Consider the following 13,166-nt stretch of genomic DNA (forward strand, 5'->3'; position numbering starts at 1 on the left):
GATGCTACTCACTGTGTTCAGGGTGGTGTGTTTGTCTTTTAGGCCTTTTGATTCTCAAGCATTTTTTCTTGCTCCACGACAGGGTTGTACACAGCTGTGAGGTCAGAAGCACAATGTTAACAAGCAGCAGATATATAATATCACAACAGATAACACTCCAGAAAACCGCTTTAATACAAAGAGAGCGTTTCAGCTCAGAGTGAATATAATAAAACAGGTTGTACTTACGAGATGGAGGGCGTTTGGCTGAAAATAAATACAAACACATTATTAAAGATGTAACCGTTAAATATTTCAGACAGTGTCACCTTCAGTCCAGTGATGATCCTCTCTAATACCAACTCAAACTGATAAATAAATCCTTATGACTTTTGTTTAAATCTTACACTATTTCTTTTCTGATGGCCTCTTCCTTACATCATCGTGCTGCAGTCAAATTATAATTAAACTGTTTCTGGGTCTTACAGCGCTTAACGTTGATAAAAACACATTTTAAATGTTAAGAAGATCATTTGTTTCACTTTTGAAAACTGGACAGAAAAAAAGTCGAGAAAGAAAATACAGAAAATAAAATGACTTCATGTTTCTGCTTTGGTCTCTCACCATTCCTCTTCTTCAACATGAACACAACGGCAGCGATGAGGGCGAGAGCAAGAACAAGCACTGCAGCAATGATGCCGATGGTCACGTGCATGGAATTCCCTGTTGAGCAGAAAACAACAAAACACAGTCACAACCTGAGCAGGTGAAGCAGGTTAAAGAGAAGAACATCTGCCAGTCAGACCATAATCCTGAATATAAGCACAGTTTGTTTGTGCTGCTGATGTTAACTCTCATCCTGTCTGTAGATAATTACTGTATTGATGCTGAATCTTTGAACAAGTCCATGAACTCATCTCCTAAAACTGACATGAAGTAAAATACAGTGCCTATAATCTCTGAACATGTAAATGGTTACACAATGACTGAAAAAAAAACACTCTAAACTTGTTTGAGTAAATTCTTTTTACAATAATCTTCAGACAACTTTCTAAAAAATGTCTTCTATTGGAGGTAAATAAAAAGAAGTCTTTATCAAAAATATAAACTGAACAAAAACACTTTTTTGTGTTTCATTATTGACATTTGTCTGTGTTGATCAAAGGTCAGTAAAGAGCGGACAGACAGCACAAACAGCTGCAGTCATCTATAATCCTTTGAAACAAATCATTTAAATCTGATAAAAGTTTCTTTTTATTCTTTTATTGTTTTGCTGTCAGGGTCCAGAGGTGGACACTTACATTGGTTTCATACTAATCTCAGCCTTCAAACTGTTTATTAAATGTATAAAAAACTTGATGAAAGTGAGTGAAAAACAATATAAGGAAACAAAACTTCCCTTCCAACACAGGACTGTTACAGTGAACTTCCCACTCTCATCCCCTCTGACTCCAGTCTTACCTTCGTTGGTCCTGATCGCTTTTGTGCCCAGCTTGGTGACGATGTCCTCCCTCACACCAGAGAGCTGAAACACACATTCGTACTTCCCCCAGTCTGCAGAGGACTCTGATGGAAGCTTCAGCTCGACACTCATCTGGAAGGATCCGTCGTGGTTGGGGAGGATCTCTCCGTGGTCCACGCCGTCATGAAGCTCCGCTCCATCTTTCCTCCAGAACATCACGGCGCTGTTAGGGTAGAAACCTGTAGCGTGGCAGCTGACTGGAGAGGAGGAAGTCTTCTGGAGGAGAGACACTGAGGGGAGGTCTGGGGAGAGAGAGAAAGACAGATTATAGTTTCTTTATCATCATTTAATGTTAATTAATATCATAATTCCTGTTAACTGTCATGTATTTAAATGCCTGAATATCAAGATTATATTTATAGTACCTATGTAAAGAAAAGAGGGAGAAAAAAGACAAAAGGAGGACAGAAAGAGTGAGAATAAAAAGTAGAGAGAAAGAGAGAAAAATGAAGAGGTACAGATATGTAGCAGAGAGGAACAGATATAAAATGTCGGAACAGAGAGAGAGAAGCAGAAAGATGAAGAGAGAGCAGGAGAGAAAGAGAAATGTGTGTAACATTTATTGTCAGGAAGAGAAGAGGTGTATGAACGTTGTGCTAATAAAAACACATCAGGTCATGTGATTCTACCTGTTCTCAGCAGAGAGCTCCTCCCATAGTCCACATACTTCTTCACCCAGTCAGGGCAAATCTGGGTGAGGTAGTTCTTCCATTGTGCTATATCAGCTCTGTTATTATCCCACTTCTGTTTGGTGATGACAGCCTGTGGTATTGGAGCGATCCATGTCTCTGTCCTCAGGTCGAATACCAAGAAGTCTTCTCCATCATAACCTTCCTGTTCATAACCATTAACTTCTCCAGTCTCATCATCCCACTCACAGCCGTACATCCTCTGGGTAATGTGGATTCCTGAGAGAGAGAGAGAGAGAGAGAGAGAGAGAGAGAGAGAGAGAGAGAGAGAGAGAGAGAGAGAGAGAGAGAGAGAGAGAGAGAGAGAGCAGAGTGAGATCACAGCCCAGTCATCTATTATCAGGTGATTTCACGTCTTCACCACAGAGACACACTGATCCACACACACCAACACAGAGCACCTACACCTTCTGCTGTTATTGGCTGGATGGAAGACGCTCACAGCCAATCATCATGTGGACGGTTTAGAGAGAGAGAGAGAGAGAGAGAGAGAGAGAGAGAGAGAGAGAGAGAGACTGCTGGGAAACAGAGTGACATCCTAACACAGTTCACATCCTGCTGTTGTTTTATTACCACAGAGACACACTGAGACCAACACACACACACACACACACACACACACACACACACACACACACACACACACACACACACACACAAAACCCTCTACCTGTGACAAACTACACACTAGACCGCCCCGAGCTGCTCTAGAAGCTTCCACTGAAGGAGAGTCTCAGTCCAGGATCAGTCTGTAGACTCCTCCTGCTCAGCCAGCACAGTGTTCAGCAGTGTGTTAGTACAACTGCTCACAATAAGGCAGAGACCACCAGGACCACTATGGAGACTGGGAGGCAGTCTGTGCGTCCTGATTGGTCCATCCATCAGTCAATCATTAGACACAACCGACAGCTGTTTCTACCTGCAGGCGTCGGCTTGATGCTGCCTGAGAGGACGAACCGACACACTGTGGTCAGCACAGTGGAGATAATCTGATCTCATCTGTAGTTCTACTAAACATGAAGAGCTCAAACTATTGATCCTTTAATTATTCAGAGTTTCTAATTCATTAATGAACCATTTACTTCTTTTAAAGGTCAAGAAAGACTCAGATAAACTTTACATTTGTTCATTAAAGCATTGAACAGTTTTATTTACAATCAAATAAAAAAGATAAAAGCAGCTGTAATTAATTTTCTGTAGATTACCTAATAAATCAATCAATCAATCCACTGATTGTTTGAGCAGTTTATATGTTTATTATGGCGTAAACACACTGTGCTCAAGTTACATTCATCTAATCTAATCTGTAATTATACTCTACATGTATATTATGGGATGGACACTGTTTATTAGCATAGTAGAGTTAATCTAATCTCATCTGTTTCTAGTTTAATCTGTTAAATGTCTTTAAATAGTAAAATAAGGGGCGCTAGTGAGGCACAAATGGAGTAGGTCGCACTTTTGAGAGCTCCTGCAGAATCCTTAATAATTTCATAATTAAACGTCGTTCTCATCTGAAATAACTCACACAACTTTCAAAATATATTACAATAAACCAGAGTGTGACAAAAGCTCGGCGAAATTGGTGTGGATGGCATTGAATCTTCGAAAATATAAGTACGACGGCTCGACCAACACAAGTGCCCAACACATCCTCGTCAAAGAGTTCACAGAGTCCGGTTAAGGCCACACTCGCATCTGCGGAAAAATCCATCATGGATATTGCATCCATCGAAGCTGACATCCTCTCATCCTTGAGAAAAGAAATATCCTCTGTTATAAGAGAAGAGCTAAAGAGTGCCCTGTCAGAGGATTTCGACTCCCTGACGAAGGAAATAAAGGCCACGAAAACTGAAATTGCTAACAACACAGCCGCAATACGCACGGAAATTGAACAGGTGAAGGCCCATGTAAAAACTGTTGAAGCGGGGCTATCAACATGGTCTGATGAAGTTGTTTCGGTACAAGCGAACGTGCAAGACCTCAATAAACAAATGAAAGATTTACAAGGAAAGTGTGAGGACTTGAAGGGCAGGATGCGGAGAGGGAATATACGAATCACCGGTGTACCGGAGCATCCGAGATCAAGCTCTCCCACAGCTGTTTCCAAACTCATTCAGGAGGTGCTGCAGATGGAGAAAGAGGTGCGGGTGGAGCGCTCCCACCGCAGCCTAACGCAGAGAAGACCGGGGGACATACCACTCGTAATAATCGCAAGACTGCACAATGAGGGAGATGCAATGTATGTAGCAGATGTTGTACAGGACCAGATATGATCAAGCATTTTTTACTTTCTTGCCTATATGGTGTAAATCAATAGGTGACCTCTATAGGTCACGTTTTGTTTTCTATTATTACCATCTTCAACACTGATATACTACCATTATATTATTATGCTTACATCTTTTACTTTCCATTTTTTCATCCATACCCTTAAATAGGGAATTCATACATCTAATAATAATCTTTCTATACAATATATTTCCACATCAGTATTAAGATGTCATTACGTTCATAAATTACATGATGAGGTTCTGCAGGAGCCTGAGCGGCTTGCTATAATTATTCTGTTTGGCTTTTTACCCAAGGAAAGGCGAGCTACCTCAAACCTTGCTCGCACAGCTGCCTGTTCTGACCTGCAGCCAGGGACCATGTCCCAAAGGACTGACCAGACTCTAATGTTGGTTGAGCTTATTATATTTTTCATGTTCTGTTCTGTTCTGTTCTATCTCTTCAGATCCCACTGTTCCCCGGGGATTCCAAAAGTAATATTAATAATACAGATGTACATTTAGTTTCAAAGTATTTTGAGTACAAGACTATTAATATGTGTTTGCATTCCTTAGATAGGGACGATGCCCTCATATTCTTAACTCTATTTTTTACATATCTCTATTATTTTTTTATTCACATGTCCCGCTCCCTTCCCAATACATATTCCCACAATACATTCCTTACCTTTCAATTATCTTGGCAAATTTGCTCGCTCACACCCATACACAAACCCACACATTTACTTAACGTCATGTCCTACTCTCATCTTACTATTTGAATCATGGGATCACTTAAGGTTGTAAGCTATAATGTCAAAGGGCTACATAGCCCCATAAAGGGGAAAAAAATCCTCACGGATTAAGAAAAATTAATTGTCAGATTGCATTTTTACAAGAGACCCACCTACCTGATACAGAGCATGACAAACTGAAAAAATCATGGGCCGATAAAGTGTTTTACTCATCGCACCAATCAGGCAGCAGGAGGGGGGTTTCTATTTTAATACATAGGTCAATTTTTCACCAAATCTTGTTCATAAAGACTCTGAGGGAAGATTTATTTTGGTGAATGGTTCTATTGATGAAATACAGGTCTCCCTCATGAATATATATACAATACCACAGCACAGTACGGGTATCCTTCTGTTGGCAGGGGACTTCAACTGTGTTAGGTCTCAGTTTATAGACAGACAGCCTCTCCCGAGGGCCTCTACACCAAGAATGAGCAAAAGGCTAGAGCATTTATCTATAGAGTCAGGCTTGGTAGATGTCTGGAGAAGTAAATATCCCAAAAGCAGAGACTTCAAAATTTTACTCCCATAGACACTCATCCTATTCAAGAATTGATCTCTTTTTTACTCCAAAATCAGAGATACACAGGATAGAAGACATAAAGATTTTACCAATTACTCTGTCTGACCACGCGCCGCTTGAACTAATATGGGATCTGGGCCACAGGCCTACAACTAAACAGTGGAGATTGAATGCCTCACTTCTAAATGACAAAGATTTCCTTACATTTATAAAAACTGAACTGAAAAATGATTTAGATACAAATGTCTCACCTGAAATATCACCTCTCACTCTGTGGGACTGTGCAAAGGCATATATTAGAGGCTGTATTGTCTCATTCGCAAGTGCAAAAAAGAAGAGAAGGGAAGCAAAACAAACTGATTTAGAGGATAAAATTAAAAAACTGGAGCAACAACATAAAAGAACACCAACCTCTTACTTACTTGATACTCTTAAACAAGCTTGCAGAGATTTAAACACCTTACAAACAGAAAAGATTGAGGGCAATTTAAGGTTTATCAATCAAAAATATTATGACAATGGTAACAGGGCAAGTAGATTGTGAGCATTAAGACTAAAAAAACAGCAGTCATCCAATATTGTACACAAGTTACAGTACAATAATTCAATATTTACAAGACCAGACGAAATCTCACAGGAATTTGCAGGATTTTACAAATCCTTGTATAGTAATACAGATACTTCCACTGACGATAAGGAATTGGCCCAATTCTTGAAAGATATCAAATTAAAGGAGCTATCTGAGTCTATGGCAAAAGAGCTAGATGAACCAATCAGAGAATCAGAAATACAGCAGGTATATTAACGAATTTTATAAAACATCTAAAGAGACGATATCACCTTTGGTACTAAAGCATCATGCGCTACAATCGGGGACTATGGCTCCCTCCTGGAAGGAGGCAACCATAGTCGTCATACACAAGGAAGGCAAGGATCCCACTAAATGCGAATCGTACAGGCCCATATCATTGCTGAATACAGACTTACGTATACTAACAGCTATTTTAGCAAGACGCGTCAATAGAGTCATAACCCAAATTATCCATCCGGATCAGACCGGGTTTAGTACAGGGATAAATTATGGAGACAATATCAGAAGATTGTTGAACCTTGTAACCCATCCAGAAACACAGAAGGAGGAAGCTATGATATTATCGCCTGATGCCCAAAAAGCATTCGACCTAGTATCCTGGAAATACCTATTCCAAACATTAAAACGTCTTAAATTTGGTCCAAGTTTTATTAAGTGGATTCAAACACTATACTCTAATCCGCAAGCTGCTGTTAAAGTCAATGGGTTTTTATCAGAACGCTTTGTCCTTGAACGTGGGTGCAGACAGGGTTGTTCCCTATCACCTCTACTGTTTAATATATGTATTGAACCCATTAACTCAACTTATTAGAGACAAGTGGAGAACATCATAAATTATCACTGTACACAGATGACGTTCTTATATTTAACTGAACCTGCAACCACAATCCCTCACCTAAAAGACCTCATTTCAACATATGGGTTCCTCTCCGGCTATAAAGTAAATGTAGACAAAACCATAGCTATGGATATAAGTGGTAATATTTCACAGTCAGTCAAACTTCAGAGTGGATTTAAATGGCCAAAAGATGGTATTAGATATCTTGGCATCCAAATTCCGCTAACATTAATAAACCTATATAATACAAACTACAAACCTATAACTCAGAATATTTGCAGAGATCTAGACCGGTGGTCAACTCTTCCACTATCTCTCTTAGGTTGCATAGAAAGTGTAGGGATGAATATACTCCCGAAGCTTCTCTACCTATTTCAGATGTTGCCAATTCATATTCCTAAATCCACATTTGATAAATTAGATTGACTTATTTCAAAGTTCATTGGCAAGGACGACGGCCAAGAGTTAGACTGAAAACACTGCAACTTCCTAAATCCCATGGAGGCCTAAATCTCCCAAATCTTAGACACTACTTCGGGGCTGCACACTTAAGACCCTTAACAATATGGATTCAGGATCTCTCAGATACGCTGGCTAAATATAGAAAAAAGTTTGTGTCCTACTCCCCTACAGGCCTTACCTTTCATAGGGCGGCTGTGACTCAGTGGTAGAGTCGTCTTTCAATCGGAAGGTTGGAGGTTAAATCCCCAGCTCCCTCAGGCTACATGTCGAAGTGTCCTTGGGCAAGACACTGAACCCCAAATTGCTCCCGGTGGCATAGCCAAAGGGTATGAATGTGATATCTGATTGACAGTTGGGCACTTTACGTAGCAGCCTCTGCCATCAGTGTGTGAATGGGTGAATGTGATATGTAGTGTAAAAGCAGCTTTGAGTGGTCGCAAAGACTAGAAAAGCGCTATATAAGTACAGTCCATTTACCATAGATGTCCCATTAGGAGACACTCAAATGGGTGAATGGACTAGAGTCACATTAAATATCTGGGGGAAAATAAAAGTATCATTTGGATTACCTAAAACAATCTCAGCACTAACTGATATTGGATTTATGAAGGATTTTGCTCCCTCCCATGTGGATGCAGGTTTTAGGAAGTGGTCAGAACATGGACTCAATAAGCTACGTCAACTCCATGGGGGTAGGTGCCTAAAATCATTTGAACAACTGAAAGAGGAATTCATACTCCCTAACACTGATTGCTTTAGATATTTACAATTAAGGACATTTTTAACTAAACATAAAGAATGGAATAAAGTTTTGGAACCCACTCCAATTAAGGAGTTTCTGTTAAAATTACAAACTGAAAACAAGGGTAAGAAGATTATAGGTCTTTTTTATCATATATTTTTAGGTATGACTTTGAATAATACATTGCAGATAAAAAGAAGATGGGAAACCGAAATGAATGTAGACATACCAGAGGACACATGGGATGAATTATGTACTGAAGCCCATCTTGTAACCAATTCCGATTCATGGAGGGAATTCAAGCGGAAGGTAATAATGAGATTCTTCCGGACGCCAGCTATAGTGTCAAAAATGGGCCCAGCATACTCTAATACATGTTGGAGAAATTGTGGTACAAAAATTGGCAACCATACCCTAATACCGTACTGCTTCTAAGCTGGAGCTGCTACTACACGCACACACACACACACACACACACACACACACACACACACACACACACACACACACACACACACACACACACACACACACACACACACACACACACACACACCAAACGCACATGCGAATCCCCTCCCTGACTCTTACCTCCTTTTGTTATTATGTATCTGGATTTTTATACACCTGTTGTATATTTTTACCCTATGATAGAGTTAAGTTATATCTGTCTTGTTGTTTTTTTTTGTTTTTTTTTTATAATTGTGCTTATCCTTGTACACATATAGATACAGCTGTATACAAAAAAGGAAAATTGAAGAACTGTGAATATTATTGTATAAATTGTTGAATTTGAAATAAAAACTAAGTTTAAAAAAAAAAAAATAGTAAAATAAGTTCATCACAACGTCCCAGAGGCAAAAAGGTGAAATCTTTAAGTTGCTTCTTCCGTCTGAGCAACACTGAACAGCATTTCATTTATTTCAATAGTATATTATGTCAGAGACACACTGAGGTCCAGTTCAATTAATCTGATCTGTGTTTCTGCTCTTTATATATCATGGACACAGTGTGGTCAGTGCAGCAGAGTCGAGCTGTTACACTTTTTAAACCTCTGATCACAATCACACATTCATCATGTCGTCCTGTCAGCCACGTTCATTAACACACGCTGCTCCTCCTCTCATGTGCGGACCCAGCACAAGCAGCCTGTGTCCCATTTACAGTCCTGCACCTTAGTTTTAGAAACCAGGCGCTGCCGTTCCTCTATCAGCTGTGTGTTGTACAGCTGTTGTGATCAACAGGTTTTCTACAGGAGAGTTCATATGGACCGACTGACTGTGGGCAGCCCAGTCGAGTTATTCTGGTCTAATCTAGTGGAGATAAAGGGTTAATAATCTCTGAAGGTTATTATGGGATGGACAGAAACGCTGCATCAGGGCAGTTTAGCAGCATCCAGCAGTCTGAGTGTCAGTGATGTTTCTGTGAGTCCGACTGTGTTTCAGACAAGAAACGCCTCCAAACAGCTTCAACTACGTCAGTGACACACTCCAGACTGTGTGTGTGTGTGTGTGTGTGTGTGTGTGTGTGAGATTTGATTTTTAACCAGATCTTTATTGATCACTCTTCACACTGTACAAAAACATAACACATCCTTGTTTTAAACGCACCAATCACATCACAGTTTCACTTCAGCATGTCTCCCACCAACAGCTGACCCTCCACCACAGAGCACAGCACCCTCTCATGAGCCCAGACTGACTGGAAACTCTCCAGGTCCTGGTTGGCTCCGTAAAAACTGAAGTCCAACAACAACCTGGACTTCAACATTTTCACAAACAGTAGCTTTACATGAAGCTCCAAAGATTCCCCCACCTTCCTCTTCCTGCTCACATATATGGCCATCTTTGCTTGTCCCAGGAGGAAATTTACGCTCTGACATTTATGCTTTTGGTGCCGAGTGTATTTGAACCCACAGATAAAAACCTGTTCAGTAAAAATCTCTTTAAAACAGCCAAAAAACTTTCCCAGTAAAACAAACAGAGGAGTCAGACGAGTGCACTCTAAAGAGCAGTGAAACACTGTCTCCCTGTGCTCACAGGAAGGACACGTATCCTGCACACTGACATTCAGAACAGAAATAAAAGCAGTGACAGCTATGATGCCATGTAGGATCCTCCACTGTAGGTCTGCATGTTTCTTGATTGGGGGGGGTTTGTACAGAGACCTCCACTCAGGTCTGGCCTCAGGACTGAGCCCCAGATAAGTCCTCCAGGGGGTGTCACTGCGACCATTCAGGTTTTTTTATGTACAGTCTTAACAATCAGTTTGTAAAAAGTCTTCCCCGCCCCGTCACTTAAAGAAACACCTGCAGTGTTGGTGGAAGCCAGTAAAAGACCAGAGCAGTCCTTCAGGTCAGGCGAGGAGAGTCCAAGCGTCCGCCTAACAACACCGGCTCTTTAAGCAGCCAGTACAGAGAGTCTGCCTGTTCCTGTCTCTGCTTCTTCAGCAGAGTCCACACTGTAAAAACACTCCGATAAAACCCTGGCAGAGAGGACATGTTCACTTTCTTTAAATCCATTAAAAACAGAGCTCAGTCCCAGTCCACCAAAACGCTGCAGGATACAGCAGGACAGCGGCCTCCACACCAGGTCAGCGGGCCCAGTGAGCAGTCTCTGCATGAACTGAAGGCGGACAGTAGCACCCCTACTGGCTAGATGAACCAGACCCTGCCCTCCCTCCTCTTTAGGGAGAAAGAGCACACTCTGAGGAACCCAATGCAGCCTGTCCCAGAAAAAATCCACCAACACTTTTTGGACGCCAGACAGGAGAGAGGGAGGAGGATCAACACAGGCCAACATGTGCCACAGAGCAGAGGAGACCAGACTATTGGCCACAAGTACCCGCCCTCTAAAACACTTTTTAGGCAACAACCACCATTTTTTAAGACGACCTTTGACCTTTTCCACAACACTTTCCCAATTTTTCTTTATGAAGGTCTCATTCCCCAAAAAGACTCCCAGATATTTCAGACCTCCTTTTTTCCAGACCAGACCTCCAGGTAGACTGAGCTGATCCCTCAGCCTCTCCCCCACCATGACAGCCTCACTTTTCACCCAGTTCACTTTGGCAGAAGACATGGAACCAAATAAATTAACATTTCTTTCTAACAGATCAATATCTTTCTGCTTATTTACCAGGACAACGGCATCATCAGCGTATGCAGACAGTTTAAAATGAACATCAGAGCCTGGAAAACACACCCCGCACAGATCTGAGGTCAGTTTGTGAAGCAGAGGTTCAATGGCTGAAGAGTGTAACATGCCAGACAAGGGACATCCCTGCCTCACCCCCCTCTGCACACTAAAAGGAGCACTCAGACCTCCATTGGTTTTTAGAACACTCTCAATGCCACAGTACAACACCTGGATCTTGGCTATGACACGTGGGCTGAACCTAAAGGCAGCTCGAGTCTGCCACAGATACTGGTGTTCAACCCGATCAAAAGCCTTTTCCTGGTCTATTGAAATCAAACCAGTGTCTACAGCCAATGAACGAGAGACCTCCAGAACATCTCGAATCAGAGTGATGTTATCACTAATGAGCCTGCCGGGCACACAGTGGGTCTGATCAGCGTGGATGATGGAGCCCATCACCTGTCTGAGTCTAGAGGCCAGGACCTTGGACAAGATTTAAAAGTCTGTGCAAAGTAACGACACCGGTCTCCAGTTTTTCAATTCCTGCAGGTCACTCTTCTTTGGCAGCAGAGTAATGACCGCCCTCCTGCAGCTCAGAGGCAGCCGACCCCTCTCCAAACTGTCTCTGATCACCTCCAGCAGATCCTCCCCCAGCACAGACCAGAAGGACTCAATCCCAGGAGCTCTACCATGCTGCAGACTCATCAACGCAGAGTACAGTTCAGGCAGGGACAGCTGGGCCTCCAACTTCACATTTTCCTCTGCCCCAACCTGAGGAAGACCAGCATAGAAGGACTCACACACCTCTGGACGCTCTGTAAATTCACTCCTGTATAAGTCCTTGTAAAAGTTAGCTGCAAACTTCCTGATGTCAGAGGAGTCTGAGATGGAAGAACCGTTTCTGGACCGTAAAGAATGGATGATCTTTTTCTGTCCATGTTTCCTCTCCAGGCCAAAGAAGAAGTGAGATGGAGCATCCATCAGTGTGACATCCAGGACACGAGATCTGACCAGGGCCCCCTGTGCTGTGACGCCCAGCAGGTTGGCTAGAGCCGACTTTTTAGATTGAAGGGAATCCAACAGCCCTCGATTTCCTGTGGAGTCTACCAAACGCTGGAGCTCCACCACTTCAGTCTCTAGATCTCTCAAAGATCTGCTGATGTCTCTGGTGACATTGCGAGTTTAATTCTGACACAATTGTTTGATCTGACATTTGCCAAAGTCCCACCACTGCTGAACACAATCAAAGTCAGACTTACACTGTCTGTGGGTGACCCAGAAATCCTCCACAGCATCCCTAAAAGCCTTATCATGTAACAGGGCCGTGTTAAAATGCCAATAAGCACTGTTCAGTCCGACCTTCTTAATAAAAACAGAACAAAACACAAGACAGTGATCCGTGAAGCCCACAGGGTTTATGTGACAGCCTTTAAAAACACTCAGCTGGTGTTTGAAAGAACACAAGCGATCCAGCCTGGCCAGAGATAAAACATCGTCTTCAGAGTGACTCCAGGTGTACTGTCTGTGATTATGATTGAAACTCCTCCACACATCAGCCAGCTCCTGAGTCTCTGTGAGCTGTCTGAGCCTGTGTGATGAAGCAGCATGAGGCTCCTGG

General features: G+C 42.0%; 1 protein-coding gene across 1 annotated transcript in view; it reads right to left on the reverse strand.

Moving 5' to 3' along the window:
- Nucleotides 1–517: 517 nt before the first annotated feature.
- The window catches only part of LOC138608679 (class I histocompatibility antigen, F10 alpha chain-like), an 18,056-nt gene continuing 5,407 nt past the window's right edge, over nucleotides 518–13,166 (reverse strand). Inside the window, exons 3-5 of the mRNA XM_069681239.1 lie at nucleotides 2,131–2,409; nucleotides 1,441–1,743; nucleotides 518–702 (exon numbers count right to left, since the gene is read on the reverse strand). Coding sequence (XP_069537340.1) covers nucleotides 518–702; nucleotides 1,441–1,743; nucleotides 2,131–2,409 — 767 coding nt within the window. The remainder of the gene's footprint in view (nucleotides 703–1,440; nucleotides 1,744–2,130; nucleotides 2,410–13,166) is intronic.

Source organism: Semicossyphus pulcher, unplaced genomic scaffold (assembly GCF_022749685.1).
Source record: "Semicossyphus pulcher isolate SPU_LCO1_2020_fin unplaced genomic scaffold, fSemPul1.0.p SCAF_5, whole genome shotgun sequence".
NCBI classification, from domain to species: domain Eukaryota; kingdom Metazoa; phylum Chordata; class Actinopteri; order Labriformes; family Labridae; genus Semicossyphus; species Semicossyphus pulcher.